The sequence below is a fragment of the Tasmannia lanceolata genome, unplaced genomic scaffold (genome assembly GCF_043159265.1).
Source record: "Tasmannia lanceolata isolate RefF3 unplaced genomic scaffold, GAP_Taslan_0.1 ptg000015l, whole genome shotgun sequence".
In the NCBI taxonomy this organism is placed as follows: domain Eukaryota; kingdom Viridiplantae; phylum Streptophyta; class Magnoliopsida; order Canellales; family Winteraceae; genus Tasmannia; species Tasmannia lanceolata.
The window spans coordinates 33,354,406-33,379,952 of NW_027518692.1; the positions used below are offsets into that span (position 1 = coordinate 33,354,406).

At 40.0% G+C, this 25,547-nt stretch overlaps 2 protein-coding genes across 5 annotated transcripts; both read right to left on the reverse strand.

The window, feature by feature from the left end:
• Positions 1-10,064: 10,064 nt before the first annotated feature.
• LOC143846903 (uncharacterized) lies at positions 10,065-14,130 on the reverse strand. The gene is made up of 3 exons (XM_077355503.1): positions 12,757-14,130; positions 11,386-11,463; positions 10,065-11,304 (listed from the first exon to the last, which is right to left on the reverse strand). The coding sequence occupies exon 3, from the start codon at positions 11,213-11,215 to the stop codon at positions 10,244-10,246; it is 972 nt and encodes a 323-aa protein (XP_077211618.1). The 5' UTR covers positions 11,216-11,304; positions 11,386-11,463; positions 12,757-14,130; the 3' UTR covers positions 10,065-10,243.
• Positions 14,131-17,617: 3,487 nt separating this feature from the next.
• On the reverse strand, positions 17,618-25,246 carry LOC143846691 (uncharacterized). Of its 4 annotated transcripts, none has more exons than XR_013234814.1 (5): positions 24,527-25,246; positions 21,731-21,808; positions 20,393-21,646; positions 20,102-20,205; positions 17,637-18,111 (listed from the first exon to the last, which is right to left on the reverse strand). XR_013234814.1 is itself a non-coding variant. In XM_077355193.1 (3 exons), exons 1-3 carry the CDS (start codon positions 25,131-25,133, stop codon positions 20,580-20,582), a joined length of 1,752 nt encoding a protein of 583 aa, XP_077211308.1. In that variant the 5' UTR covers positions 25,134-25,246; the 3' UTR covers positions 18,564-20,579. The 4 variants fall into 4 exon arrangements, 1 of the variants encoding a protein (XP_077211308.1); XR_013234815.1 differs by having other exon boundaries at positions 17,639-18,111; positions 20,479-21,646; XR_013234813.1 differs by having other exon boundaries at positions 17,618-18,111; positions 20,102-21,646.
• Between the last annotated feature and the right edge of the window lie 301 nt (positions 25,247-25,547).

Consider the following 25,547-nt stretch of genomic DNA (forward strand, 5'->3'; position numbering starts at 1 on the left):
CACACATAATTTTCCGTTCCGAGTTCTACTACCCCACCAGATGCCAGAATCAGGTTCGGCCAGTTTCAAATGTTAACTAGGACAAATCATCTCCCACGAGGCCAACATAGTGGGTCATAAGTATTTGGCCCCGGAGAAACTTGCCAAAATTTGGTGTTAGAACCAAGGTTTAAAATTTCGGTTTCGGTACCGGTTTCGGACCCTCAAATTTTGAAATTTTGGTCGAAATCTGGTACAAAACCCGAAGCTAATATTTTATTCAATATTAAATTTCGGTCGAAATTTCGACCGAAATTAATATTAAATAAATATTTAAAAAAAGATTTTTTGGGTCAAATTTCGGAAAAATTGAAATTTCGACTGAAATTCTGAAATTTCAGTCGAAATAAATGACCGTTTCGGTTTTTATCGATTTCGGTGTCGGTCTCCACCGAAATCCGAAATTCCGGTCCGAAATTTCGGATTTCAGTCGAAATTTAAAACCATGGTTAGAACATAATTTTCCACCAATCGTGACAGTTTCTAACAACGTTTCTCCCACCATCCCTAAATATCTTGTAAGGTCATTCGTGGCAAATCGACCGGACCCTAGTGTCGTAGGAAAAATGAGAGTGTGACCGATTCTTGTTCGATATATGTTCTAATATAAGCCCATAGATAATGGATTAGGTGTATGGGCCCATATGGACTGAAGCCCATAACCTCATCTCTTATTTCTCATCCTTATCCCTTTAATATTTATACAGAGTATAAATAGGGGCCGGAGGCAATGTGTCTGGCATTCCACTTTGATGCATCAGGCGTAATGCTTCAAGCATAAACTACCACCGCCTCAACAATTCTTGAAGCAGCATGGCACCGCCTCTTGTTTTTTCCCCTGTTTTCCATCGCTGGATTTAGGAATCTAGCCGTGGATTTCTCATCCCTGATGGGTTTTTGCCATAGATTTGCTTGTGCTGCTGTCTCCAAACCCACTTTGTGATATCGCCGGTCATATAGGGCTCTCTTGCGCCAATTTTGTAGGGAAATTATCGCCGGTTTTCTCTCTATTTCTAGCGCCACTTTTGTAGGGAATTTGGATTGGAGATTGCGATATATATTCTCTTCAGTTGGTATTGGGGTTACTCTCAATCCCTTGGTCGGTGAAAATAAAGGAGCAAAATCCATTGTCGAATCCTATTTGGGTACAAAACCCACATACTAATTGCTCATTGAGTTGAATTAAAGAAAGGGATTGTCTACAATTTTTCAATCTACAGAGGCCATTGAAATGGAAACATAAAATCAATTTGGGTGTGCTTTTCTCTCTCTTGGGCGTGGGTTTCTTCAACCCAGATATTGATTTGGAATTCTTGATTGGAAACACTCGTTGGAATACAGATTACATCGTGGGTTTTCTTCCGAATCAAGATTGGCCGTTGGGAGTTCTTTGTGGGAACGACTCTTATTGGTGGCTATTCTACTATTTTGAGTCACTGGTTTTGGGGAGATCGTTCTTATCAGGAGGATTTGTTGAAATACAATTTGCTTTGGGCTGAAATCTTGGGTCGAATTGCTTGGAACAGAACCCACGTTCTTTCAAGCTTTGTAGACACGAATATTCAGCTACCGAATTGGCAATTTTCTCTTGTGTGCAACACACAGAGACGTGTTGAAGGACGTGTTGCTATGCTCTTTCTCAAATCTCAACAAGAGTAGCATCATCAAATGGAAAGTCCTTCAAACCCTATTGCCTCTCTCTCTGCTCTGTTTCTGGTTCGTTTTTTGGACGTTTCACACAGAAACAAACATTGTATTTGAAGTGGTTTTGTTAAGACAAAATCAAAATCCTCATTCTTGCTTGTGTCGAAATCCTCCATATTTACAAAGTGGTCGTTGCAATCTCTCTCTTCACATGAGATTTTTGGTGGAGGATTTCAACTTGGCTGCAAATTGTGTTGGCCGCAAAATCGAATTTTGGTGGATTGGATCCGAAAGTGAAACGGCTTTGGATCCTTGTCTTCTTGGGCAGAAACTTTGTAGACAAACAATTTGGGGGTTCGATTCTTGGATTTGGTTCTTGCCGATTGGGTTTCTCTTCGCCCGGTTCACGCGGTTCGTTGTGGTTCTCGCGGTTCGGGTCTTGGATTGGACTCTTGGATTGGGTTCTCGCGATTCGCCAATCAGGTGCACTCTTTCCAATTTATTTTCATAAATATTAAAATGGAAAAGACTGCAGTTCCCTTTGGGATGGTCAAATTTCAATCGTTTGAAAGATCTGAGTTTAATTCCTGGAAGCGAAAGATTCAATTTGGTCTGGAAATACTTGAATGTTTTCTACACCATCTTGAGTACCTTTGCTGATACGATTGAAGATGTTGAGGAATCTCAATGTATTCAAGATGAGTTTTCTGCAAAGACTTCTTGTTGAATTATTTTTCAGACCGCCTTGCAGAAACCTATAGCAAGTTTACTACTGCTAAATAAATTTGGGATAATTTAGATGCTCAATTCCAAAAGGAGGAGGAATTGTTCAAGACTCATTTAGTGGACAAATTCATGGATTTCAAGTTCTAAGAGGACATGGAAATCACTCCCCTTGTTACTGATTTAGAGAATTTGAGATCTCATTTAGCCAATGAGAAAATAGAAGCGTGTGATCCGTTTCTTGTAGGTGCAAGTGGGATTGGATAATCTCAAACGATTCATTCGAATCGAAGATGAGAATAGAACTAGGAATAACTTGGAGATGGTTAGACAGCAACAGTCAGCTGCTAACATGGTGATATATCTCAAGCAATTTCCTAAGAAATCCAAGTCACCTAAGGGTGATATCCCCAAGTTGGAAGCCAAAACGACTGTCTTTGAGAAAAAGAATGGCAAAAGCTACAACTGTGGGAGATATAGTCACTTTGTTGCAGAATGTAGGCTACCTAAGATGGTTAAATCTGACACCCCACAGAAGGAAGCTACTATGTTTGTAGAAAAAGCTGAGCCTAAAAGCTTTTCTGTCCTATTGGGCAAGGATAAGGCCAGTACTTCTTCAGATTGGTGATTTGATAGAGGTGCCACATGCCATGTTATATTTGCGACTCAAAGAAACTTATCACTGGTGTTACCTAAGTAAAGGAGACTGGTTCAGTGGCTAGTGGTGTAGACATGGAGGTCACTCACACTGGTATTGAGAACTTGCCCCTTTCTTCAAGTGAACAGTTTACTTTATAAGATGTTAAAGTAGGTTCTACTATTTTGTAATATGTACTTCCACTTTTGGATGTGTAGTAGAGTAACTTTGTTTGTTAACTCATACTATTTTAGTTGTGCATATGTGATAGATGGTATGTATTGGTTTAAGTTTAGTAAATGAGACTATTAGACAGGTTAGTTCAATGCGTATTGATCATAAGTTGTTATACAACAGATCAGGATATGTGAACTATTAGAAAATGGTCAAACTTACTAACACTCATAATATACCATTAAATATGTCAATTAAGTATTGACAAGTGTAAGTTTAGGAGTGATAAAAGAGGAGGAAGATACACAATGACAGGGTTTAAGGAATTATGTGCCTCTTAGGGCGTAATCCTTAAAACTACTGCTCCTCACTCGCCTCAATCATGTGGCATAGCTGAGTGTAAGAACAGGACGTTAACTTAAGTGTTAAACTCCATGTTTTGTCAGCTAGCATTCCTGGTTGCATTTTGGGAGAAATTGCTTTAGTTGCAAGTCACATCCTAAATAAAGTGCCAAACTCAATTGCTCCTCCATTCCTTATGAGTTATGGCTTATGTGATAGAGTATCCAAGGGTTATGGTGAGGACTATGTGACCTACCATATGGAGAATGATCCATCATCCTATCAGGAAGTGATGAGATCTAGGAACTCTTTAATGTGGGCAGAAGCCATTCATGATAGAATGAGCTCTCTGTTGGTTATCTAACTTGGCAGCCAGTCGATTTGCCAAATGGGGCTAATACTGTGGGCTGTAAGATATTTGTATGTGATTATACAAAGTTTATATGGATGTTATGACATAAAAATCCTTATATTGGTCTTATATAAGCACCTAAATTGTGATGTCAGAAATTTGACAAAGTAGTAAAGAGCTTTGAGTTTTCTGACCAGTTACTCGAATAAATACCTTTACTATCCTTTTGTGTCGAATAAGGTCATGATTATTTGCTTGTATGTAGATGTTGATAGATGTTGATTCTTGTTTCCAATCTCTCTCTGTGATGAGTAATGTGAAACTAACCTTAAGTAAAGAATTCAACATAATAGACCTCGGTGTTAACACACCATTCTTGGTATGAAATTAATTTTTTGAAAGGCAAGGAATCACCCTTAGCCTAGCCCATTATATTAAAAAATTACTTTCTATTTGGGGATGTAGTGAGTGCAAACCGATTGAGACACCTGTGATTGTACCAAGAAGCTGATCTTTATGGCAGAGACAGTGTGTGAATCAATTAGATTATTCTCAACTGATTGGTAGTCTCATGTATGTTAAGTGTTGCACTAGACCAAACATAGCCTTTATAGTTGGCATGCTGAGTCCTTAGACTAGCAATCCTGGCCATGAGTATAGGGATGCCCTTATGAGGCTGATGATATACCTGAAGAGGGTACTCAAGTGTGTGCTCAAAACTTTGGTGGCCACCCACTTGTTGTGGAAGAATATTCTGATGCATCATGGGGATCAGAATCAGGGGACATCAAATCTGTTGCTGTTGTGCAGAAGTCGAATTAGAACTTTATGCTCTAACTTCAGTTGCAAATGAAGTTAAAGAGATAGAGAATCTAATTATGGTTATGGATGTTCCACTGACCCGGTTAAGGATTAGTTCCTTAAGTGTGTTCTGTGATAGTCAAGCTTGTGAAGAACTCACTCTTTAGTGGTAAGAGGAGATATCTTGGGCTGAAAAATGCCATGCTAACTTATCTCAAAAACACGGGATTATCACTTTGATTTATACGAAATCAAAGGATAATAGGCCGAAGCTCTCACAAAAGAGATTGAACATAAATCGATTATTCAAAACTGTAAGAGAAATGTGATTAAAAGTCTGTAAAGACAGAGGGAGATGAAGTTAAAGTCTATGTAAGACAAGACTTAACTTATAGATTACAGTCTATGTGAACAGAACTTCACTTGGTTAAAGTTTCTGTATACAGGACTTAACTTATAGGTTAAAATCTATGTGGACAGGACTTAACTAACATTATCCATGTTATGGACTTAATCTACATTATCCATGTTAAGTTTGAATTTTTGAATCTCCCTTATGGCCCAAAGATAGGCACTTGATATGTTTTCTTTAAATGTTTAAAGTTGTTGTATATCATTCCACCCTTGATGATATACCCTCTTTTGAGATAGGTTGTACATTCCACATTTGATGATACAACTTAACTCAAACTTGGTTATCCTGTTTGGGAAGGGTTGAACATTCCACACTTGATGATTCAACTTGACTCAAATATAGATAAGATGACTTAATATTCTATGGAAACATGAAATGGTTCTTTGCAAAAGAAACTATTTTGGTCTTGTTCTTTGTTGAAACTTGACAATGATGAAATAGTTCTTTAACAATGCAAAAGAAGTCATGTTGGTCTTGTTCTTTATTGAAACTTGACAATGATGCTTATGGTGAGAGTGATACTGATACTTTTTCAGCCATTTGAGGATTGTACTAAGTTCTTCTTATGGTAGAACTAGATACTTTCATATGTGTAATTTATGTTTTACACAAATGATTGAATTCATTTTAATGAAATTCATATGTGATAATTCATGTTTTCATATGGATTACAGATCTTTTATGATATGGTGATGTGGATAGTTCAATAATTTTGTTTGGACATCACACTATCTATCTATGGATCATGCTATATGTAGAACATAAGGAGGAGATTGTTGGATATATGTTCTAATATAAGCCCATAGATAATGGATTAGGTGTATGGGCCCATATGGACTGAAGCCCATAACCTCCTCTCTTATTTCTCATCCTTATCCCTTTAATATTTATACAGAGTATAAATAGGGGCTAGAGGCAACGTGTCTGGCATTCTACTTTGATGCCTCAGGCGTAATGCTTCAAGCATAAACTACCACCGCCTCAACAATTCTAACGGTGGTTTACAAGTCCATGATGGAACTGGTTTTCAGGGGAATAATAACAGAAACGAGAACCAAAACCATCCTCGTGCACAACCACAGAACCCCAAGTAAATCCTACCAGTGCACCACTTGTTGAAGCCGTTTGACAAACCGTGCCGCCTAATCCTAGACTTGGTCCTAACCAACCTCTCGTCTAGGATAATTACATTCCCTAGTACGTCGGCCTGAATAGAGATCGGGTTACGAAAATGATACAACAACTCGGACCGTTCAGACCGACAAATAGGCAGATATATCGGAAACCGTATCCTGACTGGTATGATGCTTGCTACCCATACCCTCGGGGATTCAGGGTTCCTGAATTTCTACTGTTTTTTGAGGAAAGCGATCAGTCTACCGTCAAGCATGTAGGCCGTTTCAAAGTCTTGTGTGAAGAGCAAGCCATGAAGTGTACAAACTTGTTATTTCCCAATTGTCGCAGGTTTAATTGGGACATTAGTTTGTCACCCAATAGTATTGAAAAGTGGACAAACACAAAATATGTCTACCATTCCCAGTTTTACCGAACTGGGCCAGAAGTAACCATTATGGATCTAGCTAGGCTAGGCTCGGCATCAACAGGCCAATTACATAAAAAAATGGCCCAAAACGAACTCAGTTTGGGATCAAGGAAAAAGTTGACATGTCAAGAATTTTTAGATCTTATCACTTGGCTTCTCACGCCTGATTAAGGAAGAAGAATAAAAGAAAATTCCATCAAAAGAGACCTACTGTCAGTCCCTTAAAGTTTTGGCACACACATTGGCTTGTGGTGACACCTTGCACCCTTGCCAATGTGCACTTAGAACATCAAGGTGGGAAAAAGGCCATGGGACCAAAGCTTTGGCATGGCATAGAGCATAGGCGTGGGCTATGCTCAGCTTGCATGGGCAAGCATTATTGGGCACTGGATCATTAGTGGAACCTAACCTAACACAAGTGTGGATCGGTGGGCACTGATTGGGTACTGGTTGGGCACTGGACTAGTTGGGCACTAGATCGGTGGGCGCTGGATCATTGGGCACTGGATCGGTGCGCACTGGATTCGTAGGCACTGGATTGGTGGGCACTGACTAGTGGGCACTAGATTCGTAGGCACTGGATTGGTGGGCACTGACTAGTGGGCACTCATTGGTGGGCATAGGCAAAACCAAACGCACCAGTGTGCGCATGACATTTGGCAACACATGGGCGTGTTTGCAAATGGAGGCAATGGTTACAATTAAAACCAAGGCATGCTTGGACGTGGTGCAAAGGCATGGAACAAGGAAGGCAACACAAAAGGCAACTTGGGTGGTTTGGGCACTGGATTGCCCACTTGGCAGATTGGCATTGGCTTGCACAATGTGAAGGCAATGCTTGTGGCTGTTGTGCTCACATCATGGGTAGTTGGTTATGCCACATGTTGGCTTGTTATTTGTTTGTACTTAAGCACACGGATTGTGGAAAATTGAATGCAATGGGCGTTTTATGAGCAAAATGCCCACTGCAGATAGGAAACAGAAGGCAACATATAAGCAACAGATAGGCAACTGTTGTTCTGAGTTTCCTTTGTATGTACTATGGCAATAGTGAAATTCGTGGAGTAGGCAGAGATTTGGCCGAACCACGTTAAAAAGTCCCTAGTGTTGTGTTGTTGTGTGATCTTTGTGTGTGCAAACTTGGTTGGCTTGACTAGCATTGTGCTAGGCCATCACGGACAGCCCCTTTATCAAAGAAATTTTGATTTTGCATGAGTTGCACCGTGACACCTACTATGGTGAACCCAATTATGAAATTATTGTAGTCGAGGTCGAAGTCAATCTCAGCAAGGAAGAGTCTCCTAACCAAACTGAATAAAGCATGGCCGAGCTTATAGGTACTAAACTTTACACCTGCAAAGCTCTTTCTAGACCACGAAAGCTAAAAGATAAACGTACCAACAACATTAACGAAAATAGGTTGGTCCGAAGGAATTATTTTGAAATAGGAAGACAATATTCCTTTGATATAACAAAGACCAAACAAATCTTTTGCCACTTGGTCAATGACAGCAGTTGAAGTTCCCAGAAGGTCAGTCATTCCTTCTCTTGATGACTTTGAGATTGGCATTCCTCTTCTTGAATTTGTGCTCTATAATCTGGGTTGCATCACAATTTCTGGCAACGATTAGTTTCCAACGATAAAATGGTTGGTGAACCACGGTGCAACTTAGGTGCTACCAAGTTGCCCGTTGTAGCTTTGAAACAGCTAGTTTTGGGTTCTTGGCTCTATGTAAACGGGTCTAAGTCCCTAAACCCTCAATGGAACACTTCTAAGACCTTTGATATATATTTTTGTAAGAAAACCTTTTGTGCCTCTATTTGAATATAATTTGAGACATTAGACTTAGGATTCAATTGTAATCTTTCTTGTTTTTGTTTGAGAGAGCTTCCATTATAAATTTGCCTTTGAGAATGCTATTGTACATTTTCTTTGTACTTGGTGGAGGGCACCGTATCAACCCTTGGAGTCAAGCTTGGGTATAAAGCTTGGATTAGTGGACGAGGCACAAATTCAACCTCATGGAGAAAAGCTTGTAACGGTTTGGACTTCACTCGTAAGAAGTCTGGGAGAGTGAGGCACGGAGAAGGGGCATCTTCGTGAGAGTGGATGTAGGCCGATATTGGGCCGAACCACTATAAAATTGGCGCACTCTTTCCTACTCTCTTTTTTATCTCTTTGTGCAATTTTTATCTTCCAAGTGTTTAATTTCTTATTTGTTCTTAAGTTTTAATTGGAATCAGAGCTTTGGGCTCTTGTTTTAGCTAATCCCGTCTGAGAGTAAAATGGAAACCACATCCGGCTTTGCCGAGGGCCATTCTACTGTTAGACCTCTATTTTTTAACAGGCATTGAAAGGCCATAAGAGAATCTATATACAATCGATATATTTTGAAATTTGAGAAATAGTTAAAAAGGGATACACCTTGCCTTCCTAACCATTTTAAGAATGGAGTAGTGAGGAGAAAAGACAAGCTACTTTAAACTCCAATGCTATAAATGCTTAATTTTGTGCATTATCCCCGGTGGAATTTAATCGAATTTTAATGTGTGAAAATGCTAAGATTATTTGGGATACACTTGAAGCCACCCATGAAGGGACAAATCAAGTAAAAGAATCCAAAATAAACTTGGTCATTCACAAGTATGAATTATTTAAAATAGAACATAAAACTATTTCTGGAACGTTTACAAGGTTCACTAATATTATGAACGAGCTAAAATCTCTTGGAGGGAATGTACTAATCTTGACTTAGTGAACAAAGTATTGAAAGCACTACCTTCTAGTTGGGATCCGAAAGTGACCGCCATCCGAAAGGCAAAAGATCTCACTAAGCTCTCCTTGGAGGAGTTGATCGGATCTCTCATCACACATGAGATCATTGTCGATAACCGTGAAGAAGAGAAGAAGGGGAAGGCGAAAGGGACAATAGCATTCAAATCCTCCTCATCAAGTGACGCCAATAGTGAAGAAGAAATCCTTAGAAAATTCAACAAAATATGGAGAGAGAAAGAGAAGGAAAATAAAAAGAAGAAAATAAAGACGAGGTTCGGTATTACAAGTGCAAGATGCGGAGCCATATTAAGCTCAATTGCCCTCTCAACAAGACCACCTCCTCGAAAGACAAGAACGAGAAGAAGAAGAATGAAAGGCATGTCATAGGATGAGCTTGGAAGCAAAGCATCATCATCAAGCTCGAATGAGAAAAATGCCAAAAAAATGCTTCATGGGAAGCAAACAAGAAGATGAGGTAACCAGTAGTGATAGTGAAAATGAAATATTGAAGAGAGGTGCACATCACCTCAGAAATCAGGATCGTAGAGTTGACGATCGATCAAGTAACACAAAATTTCTCTAATCATAGTATCCTGCTTTGTGGGAGGGCCATGGAGATATCAAACCATACCATTTAAACTAAAATAAAAGGGCCTTGCTAGCAGACCGACGAAAGTAAAAGTAGTACCCTGACTATCCAAAGCGAAAGAAAAGAAAGAAAAATAGTAAATGGCCTTATGGCCAAATTACAGACCCTGGTCTGAAAAAGACCAAAAATGAGTGTTAAAGTTTTAAAATCAGTCTAATAGCTTCAAGCTCTCTTCCCACTCTTGGTTAATCCGCCTCAATGCGCTCATCACCTGCTCCTCCTTCAACTTCCACTTCCCTTTGTCCTCCTGGTGGCATTTTAGAATTTCGGCATCTTTTTCCATCACTGCTAACAAACTTTTCATTTCTTCTAAATTAGCCATCATGTTCTTCTTGATCTCTTCTTGACGTAGGTCAAACAAACGAATTTCCTTTTGCAATTCTTCTATCCGTTGCTGAGCCTTCATTTTGTCATCCTTAACATACAATAGAGTGTCATTGCAACTTTTATCGACAGACCGAAGTCGAGTGACCTTTTTCTCCTTGATATCTAATGAATCCTGCACCATTTTTGCATTGCTAAATAAACCAACGATTTGCTTAGCCTCCTCCTGGCAGGCTTTGAATTCAGATATTAACTGATCAAATCGGTCTTTAAATTTCTCAAAATTAGCACTGCGAGTGGGAGATTCACCAGGTTGGGCAAGCAGAACATCAAGTAATCCCCTTAAATGCGTTTGATGTACCGAAGAAGCCAAATGACTCAAACCCTCAGAACATGCATCTTTCACTGCCTGTAGTGTATCTTGGGTCTGGGTAATGTTAGAAGTTACTAAACTCTGCATTGAGGGAGTCTCATCTGAAGAGGGTTGGTGTAGAATGGATTCATGGAGTGTTGAAATCAAGTAGTTTATGCGGTCGAGTGGTGAAAGTCCCGTGACATCAAGAGGATTGGCCGAAACAGATTCAATAGCTTGAAAAGATGTGCTGAGAATTTCTTCCTCTGAAGCCACCATATTATTTTCTAAAGATATGGCGTTGTGTTTTCTTTTCTTCTCATACTGACCAATTCTTCCATTCTCATGTTGAACGCTTGGATTAATGCCCTCCAAATTTTCCTGACTGTTTTTCTCAAACTGATCAATTTCTGTACCTTTAATGCTTGGATCCTTCTCATGCATTTGATCAATTTATGCGTCCTTTATAAGGCCCAGATCTTTCTGCTCCAAGGCCTCCTGACTACGATTGGCCTGATTCCTCTTATTTTCGCCTGCAATTTCACGTAAGTCATGAGTTCCCCTGTGATGCGCCAAATCATTAATTGACAAAACATCTGCTTTAAGTTCACTACCTGATGAAACAGAACAGTGTCTCAAGTTTTGCTTCTCAGTGCTATCTTCCTTCTGCCTTTCCCTTACTGAAGCAGGCCCTGCAGTTATACATAAGGCCTTGTTTTGGATTGCAGGAATTTTTTTCAAAAAATTTGGAAAGGGCAAAGTTTTTAAAAGTTCCGACTTTTTTTACACAGGAAAAATGATAACTTGAACCAGCTCTATTCAATTTTACTTAGAGGAACCTTCAATTCATGATGATATCCCTCTAAAATAACCATAATCATATTATTTCCCTCTAAATTGAGGAATGGAACTTTTTCACAAGAAATTTTTTTCCATTAGAATTGTTTTTCTTGCAATCCAAACAGGGCCTAAAGGATTTGAGTTTTCCTCTACAAATACAATAGGATATTATGTTTTATTCATCCTATGAGAAATTCTTTGCAATTTGAGAAACTCAAAAATTAAATTAACAATCACCTGAAGCAGGAAGTTAAGGAAAATCTTAAAAGGGTACCCAGCTTCAAGCTGATAACGGCAAAAATGTGCATATTGCTCAAAGAAGCTAGTTTTCCATCCTTGCAAACCAAGATGACCCCGAGTCACACCAAGATTATACCGAGTCAAACCAAGATGACCCCGAGTAGTTCTTCTTTTCCATTTTTTCCAGCGTCTTCCAGTTTCTGCTGTGCCTTCCATTTTTTTTGCGTCAATTTTTCTCTTTTTTCCTTTTTCCTCTTATTTTCTATTTTTTTTCCGACGTCATCCATTTTTTCTAGTGCCATTCATTTTTTCCGGTGTTGATTCTTCTTCTTTTTTCTTCTTAACCTTCTTTTTCATCTTGTTTGGCACCTTCCATTTTTTTCAATGCCTTCCTTTTATCCAACACCGATTCTTCTTTTTCCTCTTTTTCTTCTTCTTCTTCGTATTCCTTTTCTTCCTCTTCCTCTTCCTCTTCCTCTTCCTCTTCTCTTGGATGAAAACTGACAGGAGATGAAGAAGAAATCTCGTTGTGCTTTATTTGACTCGAGGACAAAACTATATTTAGTTTGGAAAAGATAGCACGGCGCCACTTTTCAGCCACCTTGGTTTTCAGTACTACCAGTCGAAAATTTCATAACTTGGACGCCACCCAGATAGTCTTTAATCCTTATAAAATGGGTTGCATTGGAAACTTCATTTTGCAATCATTTTACACATGTTTTGATACCTTTAGAGGTCTCAAAACATGTGTAAAATGAAGTTACTCATTAACAAAACCCTTGTAAAATAAAGTTTAAGGGTGCCATATCAAAACAAGGGGTGAAAATAGCAGTTTCAAAACATAAACAAAACAGCACAAATACACTTATACACCACACAGGAAGAAGTAGAGGAAGAAAGAAGACCTAGAGGGGTAGAAGCTGAGCCCGGGGAAGTGGTGGCAATAATGGGTTCGGCCTGCCTGAGCAGCCATTCGGCGGTCTGTCCCTGTGTTCGGTGGCCGAGCTCTTGGGTGAGCTGGACAATGCATGCTGCTGTGAGGACCGGAAGGCGGACCCGTGAATCTCGGTGGCTGGGCCCGCCTCTTGAAAAAATAGTTGGGATGATTAAAGTAGGTGGTGGTGGTGGTGGTGGTGGTGCAGGGGGGAGAACAGCAGGAGCGAGCTTGGCCCTGCGAGGCAGAGAAGGTCTGGTTCTTTGGGAGGGTTTTGATGAGGAGATTAGTGAGGTTTGGGTTAGGGTTTCAGTGGGGATTTGGGTTTGAGTTTGGGTTAGGGTTTTGGTGGGGATTTGGGTTAGGGTATTAGTGGGGGTTTGTATTTGAGTTTGGGTTAGGGTGTTGGTGGGGGTTTGAGTTTTGGTGCGGATTTGGGTCAGGGTATTGGTAGGGGTTTCTAGGTGAGTTTGGGTTTGGGCATTAGTGGGGGTTTGTATTTGAGTTTGCGTTAGGGTTTCAGTGGGGATTTGGGTCATGGCATTAGCAGGGGTTTGTATTTGAGTTTGGGTTAGGGTCTTCATGGGGATTTGGGTCATAGAATTAGCGGGGGTTTGTATTTGAGTATGGGTTAGGGTTTTTGTGGGGGTTTGGGTCATGGTATTAGCGGGAGTTTGTTTTTGAGTTTGGGTTAGGGTTTTTCTGGGGATTTGGGTCATGGTATTAGCGGGGGTTTGTATTTGAGTATGGGTTAGGATTTTGGTGGGGATTTGGGTCATGGTATTAGCGAGGGTTTGTATTTGAGTATGGGTTAGGATTTCGGTGTGGATTTGGGTCATGGCATTAGTGGGGGTTTGTATTTGAGTTTGGGTTAGGGTTTTCGTGGGGATTTGAGTCATGGCATTAGTGGGAGTTTGTATTTGAGTTTGGCTTAGGGTTTTCCTGGGGATTTGGGTCATTGCATTAGTGGGAGTTTGTATTTGAGTTTGGATTAGGGTTTTCATGGGGATTTGGGTCATGGCATTAGTGGGGGTTTGCATTTGAGTATGGTTTAGGGTTTCGGTGGGGATTTGGGTTAGGGTATTAGTGTGGGTTTGTATTTGAGTTTGGGTTAGGGTTTCAGTGGGCATTTGTTTTAGGGTATTAGTGGGGGTTTGTATTTGTGTTTGGGTTAGGGTTTCAGTAGGGATTTGGGTTTGGATTGGGGTTTTGGTTGAGATTGTAGGTAGGGTTTGAGTTGAGTAGGGGTCTAGGATTTGTGAGGTGTTTTGAGTTGGGGATTCAGAGGGTAAAAAAGGAAGGAAAACGGGGAGAGAGAAACGACGAGGAGTAAATTTCTCTCGCATGGTAGAAAAACAGTTGGATTTTGGAAAGAGGGAATAAGGACAGTGTTACGTAGAGTTCGGGGGATTGAGAGTTTTAGCGTTCCAGTCGTATCTCATTTGGGCCAATGATGTCCATTGGATCCATGTCCTAAGGTACGAAAATATCCATCCCGTCTCTATCTATCTCGTTTCATTTTCCCCACAACTTAAGCAAAAGCAGGACCTAGGATATTTCTCACGACGGACAGTCCTATTCGAAATAGATCGTGACCCAAGACTCAACAGGTAGATCCTAAAAGTACTCTGAAAAGGATCCGATTAACTCCCTTAATGGTGAGTAGTGATGATATCCCCCTTCTACGGCGCATGTTTTTCCAAAATGAACCGTACAGCCCACACCATAGGATGATCTAAACTGTCCATTTGATGGGCCACATCGTCAATAGGTTGTGTCCCGATAAATCATTTCCACTGGATGATTCTGGCCCTCCGATCTAAAGAGAAACTGCATATTATGGAAACTTCTCTAGATTTGAGGGTTGCGATCATCCCGTGGAAATGATTTTGGGGGTAGAACCTATTTACGTTGGACCCATCAAATGGACGGCTTGGATTATCCTATGGTTGGACCGTACACTTCATTTTTGAAAAATATGGGTGGGGCCTACAATTGGGCCTTAATGTTACTGTATGACCCACGCCATAGGATGATCCAAGCCGTCCATTTGATGGGCCACAACGTAAATAGGTTGTGCCCACAAAACCATGTCCACATGATTATCGCAACCCTACGATCTATAGAGGTTTCAACTATATGCAGTTTCTCTTTAGATCGGAGGGCTAGAATCATCTTGTGGAAATGATTTTTTGGGACACAACGTATTTATGTTGTGGCCCATCAAATGGACAGTTTATATCATCTTATGGTGTGGGCCGTAGGGTTCATTTTGGAAAACATGGGTGGGGCCTACCATGCTCAAAGATTTAAACAAATTGATTGTTGAGCAGTGTGGTACCGGCTGTGGACTGGGGGGAATATCACTGCCCCGAATGGATCGTGACCAATACATAATCTCAACTTTGCCATAATTTAGATTGATTTTTCAATAGCCAAAAGACCTCATTTTGCATGGCAGGCTCTCTTTAGTGACTGTATTGGTCGTGCAGGCAAGACGTCAATTGGTGTTGGCCTTTTTTTTATGAAGTAGGGTATCCCCATGCCAATTACAAGTGTGATCAGTCAGAAGAAACCGAACCAATTGAGGATGACCTAGTTGAGTAGGTCAAGACTGTTACATATAAACCGTCACTTGAGGGAAGGTGGATAGTAAACATATGATCTCAAGAGAGGCACAAGGAAGTTTTTCTTACCCAAATATTGTTCCAAATAGGCTTAGGAGTGTGAGAATCATATTCAAAGGGTTGGGAAACTACCCTTATAAAAACAAAGAACCCAAAAAACTAGCCGTTTTGGACCTTCAATGTCTCTCACAGTAGACCCTCGGTTAACAGCAGAACTACTTGTTAGGCTATTTATATATAAAAATGTGTTGTCGCTCGGTGGCAGTATCGGATTTTTCAGTTTTGCACAGTCAACTTGTAAAATACATATATCCCTCGTTTTTATCGGATTTCGACGTTCTTGTGCTTTACGGATAATAGAAGAGGGAGTACTATTTGTTAAAAATATTTAAAAATTATTTAGATTAGTTATACATAGGATAATGGCCTCTAGCCAACCAAGCAAGTGCCAATTTGATGTTTTTTCACATTAAAGCTCACTTTGGCAGTTGGGCTTGGATCTACTTGATTTTCCTTATTAATTTACATTATTCTGGTCCTTTTATATCCTCTTTGGTGCTTCTAATTGGATCTATGAAAAGGATAGGATTTTTTTATTCTAAGATTGAGTTTTAAATGAATCTTCAATATATTCTTCTTCACTTCAATCTCTTTCATTCTTGGGTCTTCTAAGGTTCCTTTGCAGTTCATTGATTCTCCATTATGGCTCCAACATCTTGATCCAAGCTCGCTTGACTTTTAATGAAATGAACACATAAGGTACAACTTAAGTAACAAAAACATTAGTACATACAATATCTTGTGTTTGGAATCATCAAAACAAGATGGAAGATAGCCAAGGGTTGAACAATTGGGCCAACAACTCTTATCCAGATTAAGGAAGCAATGATTTCATCTTCTCAGGTGAGTCTTTCTCTTTAATTCAGCCATCATTCTTGATGGCGTTTCGTTTGTGTGGTGAGTTCGACGGTCTGTCCGCCCTGGGAGTCGTTTGCATTCTACATGCATCGACGGCGTCGTCTACGTTCTGCGTGCACCAACATTCTGATCAACCGTGAGTTGTTCACGTTCCGCGCGTGTCGACATGTCATTCACATTCTGCATGTCAACTCCCCTCATTTGGCGTCATGTTTGTACTATAAAAATTCTTTTCCAGCTATGTAAAGGCATAGGAGCCCAAGGAAAAAGTGTCGTTCCCTTCTTATTCTCAATCACCTAAAATCAAATCCCAAGGGACGGAAACATTTCGGTCGCCGACCCCACTAATTGCGTTTTCGATTTCTTACCTCTTCGGAGGCTAGCATGCCCACTCATCATCATACACACCCCCATACACACTCACCCCACGTATGGTGGCACTAACCGACCACACCAGGGCAACCCTTAGACCGAACACCATTTTTGGCACACCCGGTGGAAATGCTAGTGATTCTGACATTTATGAGAGTATCGAGACCGATGATCAACGAACTTCTAATCGGGAAAATCCTTCTTTAGATGATAATCCTAATTTGGTTTCGCCGATTCGCCAAACTTCCCCACAGGGACAAAACTCAGACATACCTGTGTCACTTTAAGATATGGTGGTGTGCTGAATGGCAATGTGATTGGTTTACTGAGGAACAATAACCAGAACTAAAACCAGCCTCGTACACCACCTCCGAACCCTCAGGTTGCTATGGGAGTTCATGCACAGGCGGAGCTAGGGGCAACCAGTACAGCCCGACCCTAGGGTCTGCGCCAACCTTTCATTCGGGGCATCTACTTCCCACAGAACATCTGCCTGAACAGAGATCAGGTCATGAAAATGATACAACAATAGCTCGGTCCGATGTTCAGACAGATACACATGCTAGTATATAGGAAACCGTATCCTGATTGGTATGACTACTATTACCTATACCCCAGGGGATACAGGGTTCCCAAATTCACTTTGTTTTCTGGGGAGGACAACCAATCCACTGTTGAGCACATTGATCGTTACACTGCCCAGTGTAGGGAGGCAAGCCATGAAGTGACCTTTAACCGGTGTATAAGGCTGCCACCCAATAGTATTGAAACGTGGGCAGATGGAACATATTTTCCATTCTCAGTTCTACCAGACTAAACCCGAAGTGAACATTGTGGATTTGGCTATGTTGAGCTAATCACCCGATGAATCAGTGGACTTGTACATCGCCCGATTCAAAAGGGCCATGAAAAGATGCCACCCAAGCTTACAACAGGCCCACTATGTGAAGTTGGCCAAAAACAGGTTCAGTTTAGAATTAAGAAAGAAGTTTGCGGGTCAAGAATTTATTGACTTGTACCATTTGGCTTCTCAGGCCTCAAGATACGAGAGCCTAATAACAGAAGAAGAACAAAGAAAGATTTCATCAACAGAGGCTTACTATAGAGGCCTTATGATCACCATGGTTGAGACCAAGATGGATCCTAACGAAGAGGAGCCACTCGATCAGATCGATATAAGTGTGGCCAAACTTGTGGGTACGAAGCCCTATACTTGTAAGGTCTTGCTAGGCGACGGAAGCCAAATGAAAATTCTGATGGCAGCTTCTTAAATCCTCGCCCGGTCTAAAAGAATTACTACGATGTTGGCGAGTAGTATTCCTTCGACATAACTAAGATCGAGCAGATCTTTGATCATCTACCAAAAGACAAGCAGTTGAAGTTGCCAGATGGCCACATCACTCCTTCTCCTGAAGAATTAAAGAACAAAAAGTACTGAAAATGGCACCATGCATTTTTTATGTAAGAAAGTATTGAAAATGACACCATGCATGGAGCCATAATACTAACAATTGTATTATTTTCTACAACTAGTTGCAGCCCTGTGCGATGCACGGGTAGATGGTAAATTTAGATGGAAAAAACAGCGAGAAACTTGTACATATAAGAGAGACAAAATTTTATCTTTTCAATATTCACTTGCATTTGGGGTGTGAATGTTTATAAACTATTAAACCATTGCATGTGATGTTGAATTCAATAAAGCAACTTTATTGTTTCTGAAAAAAAAAAACGAAGGAATTAAAAAAAAAAATCCAACCTAAATATTATAGAATAACCCTAACCAAAAAAGCAAGAAAATAAAACTATAACAATAAAAAAAAAGCAAAGACAGGCTAAAAAGGGAAAATGCAGATATAGATGAGAAACATACCAAGTAGAGCAGAGAGAGATGAAGATGATCACACTAAGTTGCTACATCAAATGGGGAGGAGCCGAGGAAGAGAAGAGTTTTCTCTCGTGGGTTGGAATCTCGATACATACAACATGATTAAATAAGGAATTTATATTTGAAAGGGGGAGAGGAATATGAAGAGGTGGTGTAGAAAATCATTGAGAGGGGTTCTAGGAGGATTTGTAGGGGTTTGCAAAAAATTGTGAAAAGAAACTTCAGGAAGAGATATTATAGGAGATTTAATTGAGAGAGTTAGGAGAGAGAAAGAGATATAATAGGAGATTTAATAACTTTCTTCATAGAAGATTTGCCAAAACGTGATAAAGAGGGGATGCAAATAGAGGGAGAGATATTATAGGAGATTTAATTGACATGAGAGAGAGAAAGAGATATAATAGGAGATTTAATAGCTTTCTTCTGTATGATAGAACATTTGCCAAAATGTGATAAAGAGGAGGGATAGAGGAGGGGGTGCCACGTGGCAGCACCCCACCTTAGAGGATTCCACTTTACTTATATATATAGATGCTTTGCAGAAAGGCCATTACCAACTGACGGCTAAAATTTCCTGAGAAATAAAAAGGAATCATGTCTGTTGATGAGGATTTGTTTCCATCCGTTGATGTCAACATGGTTTTCATAGGCTCGGTTCTAAAACAGACAATGAGCCGAATCAGAATAAGACCGGGGAAACAAACGAGATACTACTAGAGATCAGCCTTCCATATCAAGGTACACATTTGAGCCACCTACTATGCTGACATATGTTTCTACAGATCGGACTACCAGCTCTCCTGTTCCAACATCGTTGCTGTAGTTCCGCCAGTTCCACTGCCTCATGCTGACCAGATCGAAACCATACTCACTGAAGAGATCGTTGCTTCACGCCTGGGAGGATTTCAGCATTACCTTGTTAAGTGTCGTCGGCGACCCGATTCAAACACTGCTTGGCTCACCAAGGAGAAGCTTTGTTGTTTGGATTCCGGCCTCTTGGAGCAGTACCGCACTTTTCACTTTGTGGAGGAGAGTTCTTTTGAGGAAGAGTTGGAGTTTCTAGGGATTTTATTTCCATTTATGTTATGTTATTTGTTTTCTTTTTAAGTTGTCTATATATAGGCTGAGTTAGAAGCAAGGTTTTAAATTTTGGTTTCGAAATGAGTTTCGGTCCTTGCCGAAATTTCAGGCGAAATTAGACGAAATCCATAAACGGCTATTTTTTCTCCGAATTAATTTCGATCGAAATTTCGGTCCGCAGCCGAAATTTCAGAAATTTCACGATAATATCAAATAATTATTAAAAAATCCAGATTTTTAGATGAAATCCCTTAAATTTCGAGCCGAGATTTCAGGAAAACGAAATTTCAAGCGAAATTTTGAAATTTCGGTCGAAATAAAGTAAAGTTTCGACTTTACCCAATTTCGATTTCGTCATCGACCGAAATCCGAAATTTCGGGTTTCGGAAATTTAAAACCTTGGTTAGGAGTGAGTTAGGAGACTTTCTTGCCTTCTCTAGATTTCTTCCCTCTGTTTCTCCTCTTCTTCCTGAGCTTTTCTTCTTCTTCTTCTCCCCTTCCACTTCTATTCTTCTCTACTTTCTCCGTTTCTCGCCTGCATCAAATGCATCAAATGAGAAACAAGCAATTACTCCAAAAGCTTAAGCTGTTATAGTTGGTGTTATTTAATCCTCTATAGTTCAATACTTTTCCCTCATGTGTGGCCACTCCCTTTTTTTGGACTGGCATTACAGGTGGACTTTTAATGTCAAGGAGTTGTAAGTTTTGAACTGCTCTGATACCATGAAATCGCAAGTTTTGGAATAGAAGCAGAATCCTGTATTGCATTAACTGAGATATTGTTTTCAACTTTAAATGACAAAAATACCCCTCCCATGCCATGTTCGGTTGTACTCTCAACCCCCCCCTCTCGGTCTCCTTAGCAGCACTCATTGCCTTATGGTCAAATTAAGGACCCTGGCATGGAAATCAGTCTAATAGTTTCAAGCTGTCCTCCCACTCCTGGTTAATCCGCCTCAATGTGCCCATCACCTGCTCCTCCTCCATCTTCCACTTCCCTTCATCCTCCTGGTGACTTTTTAGAATTTTGGCATCCTTTTCCATCACTGCTAACAAATTTCTCATTTCTTCTAAATTAGTCATCCTGTTCTTCTTGATCTCTTCTTCACGTCGGTGAAGTAAATGAATTTCCCTCTGCAATTCCTCTAACCGTCGTTGAGCCTTCATTTTGGCATCCTTAACAAACAATAAAGTGTCAGTACACCCTTTATCGACTAATCGAAGTTGAGTGACCTTTTTCTCCTTGAACTCTAACGAGTCTTGAACCATTTTCGCATTGCTAAAGAAATCACTGATTTCCGTAACCTCCTTCTGGAAGGCTTCGAATTCAGATATTATCTGATCAAATCGGTCTTTAAATTTCTCAAAATTAGCACTGCGTGTGGGAGATTCACCGGGTTGGGCAAGCAGAACATCGAGTAACCCCCTTAAACGTGTTTGATGTTCCAGAGAAGCCAAATGACTCAAACCCTTAGCACATGCATCTTTCACTGCCAGTAGTGTATCTTTTGTCTGGGTAATGTCAGAAGTTACTAAATTTTGCATTGGGGGAGTCTCATCTGAAGAGGGTTGGTTTAGAATGGATTCATGGAGAGTTGAAATCAAGTAGTTTATGCGGTCGAGTGGCGAAAGTCCCGTGACATCTACAGGATTGGCTGAAGCTTGAAAAGATGTGTTGAGAATTTCTTCTTCAGATGCCACAATATTATTTTCTAAAGATATGGCGTGATGTTTTCTTTTCTTCTCAAGCTGACCAATTTCTGCATTCTCTAGTTGAACGCTTGGATTAATGCCCTCCAAATTTTCCTGACTGTTTTTCTTAAACTGATCAATTTCTGAACCCTTAAATGTAATGCTTGGGTCTGTCTCATCCAAGGCATCCATGTACTGATCAATTTCTGCTACCTTTATAAGGCTTGGATCTGTCTCCTCCAAGGCCTCCTGACTAAGATTGGCGCGCTTCCTCCTATTCTTCCCTGCAATTTCACATAAATCATGAGTTCCAGTGGGATGCACCAAATCATTAACCGACGAAACAACATCTGCTTTTAGTTCATTACCTGATGAAACAGAAAGGTGTCTCAAGTTTTGCTGCTCATAGCTATTTTTCTTCCGCCTTCCCCTTCGTGGAGCAGGCCCTGCAGTTATACATAAACGATTTGAGTTTCCTCAACAATGCAATAGAATATTATGTTTGATTCAGTAATTCTTTGCAATATGACAAACTTAAAAACTTATATTTGCAGTCACCTGAAGCAGGATGTTAATGTAAATCTTAAAAGGGAACCCCAGCTTCAAGTTGATAAGGGCATATTGCTCAAAGAAAACACAGATAATAGAAAATAAAACCTTTCAGATTCAAAACCTTTTTTGTTATGTTTTAAGTCTACCAAATCTAACAATATATAACAGAGTTTTCGAGACAACAATAACTATAATTGGTGAAAAAGAAATAAATGCGTGAATTACATGCAAGTTTAAATGCATGGGTTCGTGTGGAATACAACCATTACATCTCCTGATATCCTTCGAATAACACTGGTACCAAAAAATCAAAACATATACTATGAAGAAAACATAAGCAGAAACATTTTCTTGAGACCATCATTTTCAAGAATCACATTTCAACATTTTATTGCATTGTAGAAATATTATCGGTTGGCGGTCATGAATTAGTTTAGAATTTCTCAAACCAAATATCCATATGAAAATAATGTTACCACTTCCAAAAAAAAACATATCCATATGAAAATGGGAACAGGCATTTCCCATCCTCTTCATGGATAAGCTTGTCAGCTATGTTGCACGAGTACAGATACAACTGTCGGAATCTGACATGGGTATCAAGTGTCGGATTTGGCTAACCTCAAAAAAAAAAAAAAAAAATCGTGGATTCGGCTAATTTTAATTCTTCAACATGATAATACGAGTATATAGTTGGAATTTTTGTAGGTTGAGTAATATAATGTTTTGTTTCTATATTAAAAAACTTATTATTAGGATGATAAAGCTTAAAACATGTGACATTTTAAAAAAGGCTAAGTATATCTGGTCGATCGACCAGATACACTATCTGGTCAATCCACCATTATGTTACATCCTGTTGGTTGTTTCACACTGGTGGCCTACTTTCACATACAAAAACAGAAATACAAACACTTTTTTACACCAATAGAATCATAAATAACACAGACCGACCAGATAACTTATCTGATGAATCGACCAGAGACACTTTACTAATTTTTAAATCTGTTGCTGTATTTAGAAAAAAAAAAAGATTCAGGAGATCTAGAGTGAAGCCTAAAGTACTGGAATATGACACGTGTCCAACACGGGTACTTCACCGATTCAGAAGAATCCATGTAACATAGCTTGTCTATAAACCAGTTCATACAAAATGCATAAATTTGCCACCTTGAACACCTCCTTCAAAGATTCACATCAAGCATCTACTGCAGGGCTTACACTATGAGTGCTTTATCTCAGGATGAGCGTAGTTTGGCAACGGAGTGTGCATTGAAATCTTCAATTTCTAACATGATTCGGATGCTATGTTGCATCAGTACAGGTATGAATGTCTCCGACACTGGTATCAAGTGTCAAATTCGGCAAATCTATAAGGGCCTGTAGGGTTGCCACATCCCTGGCATCCTCAAGGATGTCCTAAGTAGAAAAATGCTTTTTTGGTGGTGTTTGGTAGCCAATTTAGCATCACAATCCCTAGGGAGTACTAGACAAGATTCAAAGGTAATAATTGCTTGTGTGGTGACATGACACTCGTGTTGCCTACTAATACCTTTCATGCCACCCTCTTCAAAAAGTGAAGAATTTGTCGAGTAGAATTTTGATTTTTCTCTCTTTCCCTCTTTCTCTCTATACCTTTTGTCTCTTCTCTATCTATATATTGGTAATGACACCCCCTCCCATTACTATTACGATACTGGCAACCAAACATTACTTATCAATTTTATTTTTTTTTGAATGGTACTACTTATCACTATTCTACCAGGTAAATCCTAGGTTATTCAAACATTACAAATGTTTCTCTCCTCCCTATTGACTACTTTATTCCACTAATCTACAAGACAACTATCTGCATCCAAACAGACCCTAAAAGATTGATTCGTGGATTAACCAAAATAAGTTAATCAATTCTCATATTTTAATTTATTTTTTTACATATATATGGCTATAACATGTATTGAAAAATTTAATAAGTTTATAACGTGTATTGAAAATTTTAATAAGTTTTTTTATAGGTAAGAAGTTTTTTTATAGGTAAGTTGGGATTGAACCTACAACTAGCTTGTTGAAGAATAAAGACTTGACCATTAAGCTAGAGGCTCAATCCAGAAAATTTTAATTAGTAGATATAATTTTTTATTTTCATTTAAGAAACCTCCTATTAGGATGTGTCTGACATGGATACTTGGTCGATTTTGAAGAATCCATAACACTGTTGTGATGTAATCCTCCTCTACAATATGTAGATGGGTTAATGAAACAGCTGCCTACTATGATTTTTTATGAAATAGGCAGCCAGAACCAAATTCACCAAAGTGTTCCATCATTGATAGCCATCAAATGGACGGTTTGGATCATCCTATGGTGTGGGCCGTATAGTCCATTTTGAAAAATACTGGATTATACGGAGATCATCCTATGGAAATGATTTTTAGGCACAACCTAATTACATTGGTGGCCCAACAAATGGACGGTTTGAACCATCATATGGTGCGCAGTCCAAATTGAAAAATACTTGACTGTATGGGCTTACTACAAGAGGGGTGAAAATTTCAGTTTCAAAACATAAAGAAAACAGCACAAATACAGTATAAAGGAAGAAGAAGAAGAACCTGGAGGAGCAGAAGCTGAGGCTGGGGAAGTGGTGGAAATAATGGGTTCGGCCTGTCTGAGCAGCCATTCGATGGTCTGTCCTTCGGATCGGTGGCCGAGCTCTCGGGTAAGGTGGAAAATGTGCGCTGCTGCGTGGACTGGAAGGCGGACCCGCGGGGTCCGGCCGTTCACCTTGACGTATTGCCTGGGCCTGCCTTTCGAAAAAGTTGGAGTATGGACGATTGAAAAAGGAGAGGAAGCAAGAGTAGGAGGAAGTAGTGGTGGTGGAGAAAGAATGGGTGGAGGAGGAGGAAGGAGCTTGGCCTTGCGAATGAGAGAAGGTCTGGTTCTTGTGGGGGATTTTGATGTGGAGAATGGTGGGGTTTGGGTTTGGATTTGAGATTGGGTTAGGGTTTTGGTGGTGAGGGTTTGTATTTGAGATTGGGTTAGGGTTTCGGTTGGGATTTGGGTTTGGATTGGGATTCCGGTGGGGATTTGGGATTGGATTAGGGTTTCAGTTGAGATTGGGGCTAGGGTTTCAGTTGGGATTGGGTCTAGGGTTTCGGAGGGGGGGAAAAGAGAGAAAAGGGAGGGAGAAACACGGCGGGGAGTGAGTTTAGCTCGCATGGTAGAAAGAAGGGTGGATTTTGGGAAGCTTTTTGCAGAGTTCAGCCTTATAATATTGCAAGGGATTTAGGGTTTTACCGTAACAGTGCTTTCTGGTGTGGGGTTTAAGAGAAGGGTTTTGTTAAGCCCCCGTTGAAAATGTAAATCTACAAATAATTTACATATAGAGGTCTCAATGGATCCTTAACGTTAAACTGGATCCAAACCGTGTCCGTTGGATCCACATGCTAAGATAACAACCGGATCCTAACCCGATTAGTTTGGATCCATATCGTAAGGTCCGAAATTATGTTCGGATCGTGACCAAGACACTGCCCCAGAATCTGATGGAGCGTCCCGGATCCAATTGAATGGTGCCAATGTACGAAAAATTTCCTACATTTAGGTCTATTGATGAGGGGTATTTTCGTAACA

Coding starts and splice junctions, on each gene's coding strand:
- LOC143846903 (XM_077355503.1), bottom strand. CDS start 11,215: ATGCATGAGAAGGATCCAAGCATTAAAGGTACAGAAATTGATCAGTTT.
- LOC143846691 (XM_077355193.1), bottom strand. CDS start 25,133: ATGCGAGCTAAACTCACTCCCCGCCGTGTTTCTCCCTCCCTTTTCTCT. Junction 21,809..24,526: donor CTCAGCTTCTGCTCCTCCAG/GTTCTTCTTCTT, acceptor GTATAACTGCAG/GGCCTGCTCCACGAAGGGGA. Junction 21,647..21,730: donor ACACCTTTCTGTTTCATCAG/GTAATGAACTAA, acceptor GTGAAATTGCAG/GGAAGAATAGGAGGAAGCGC.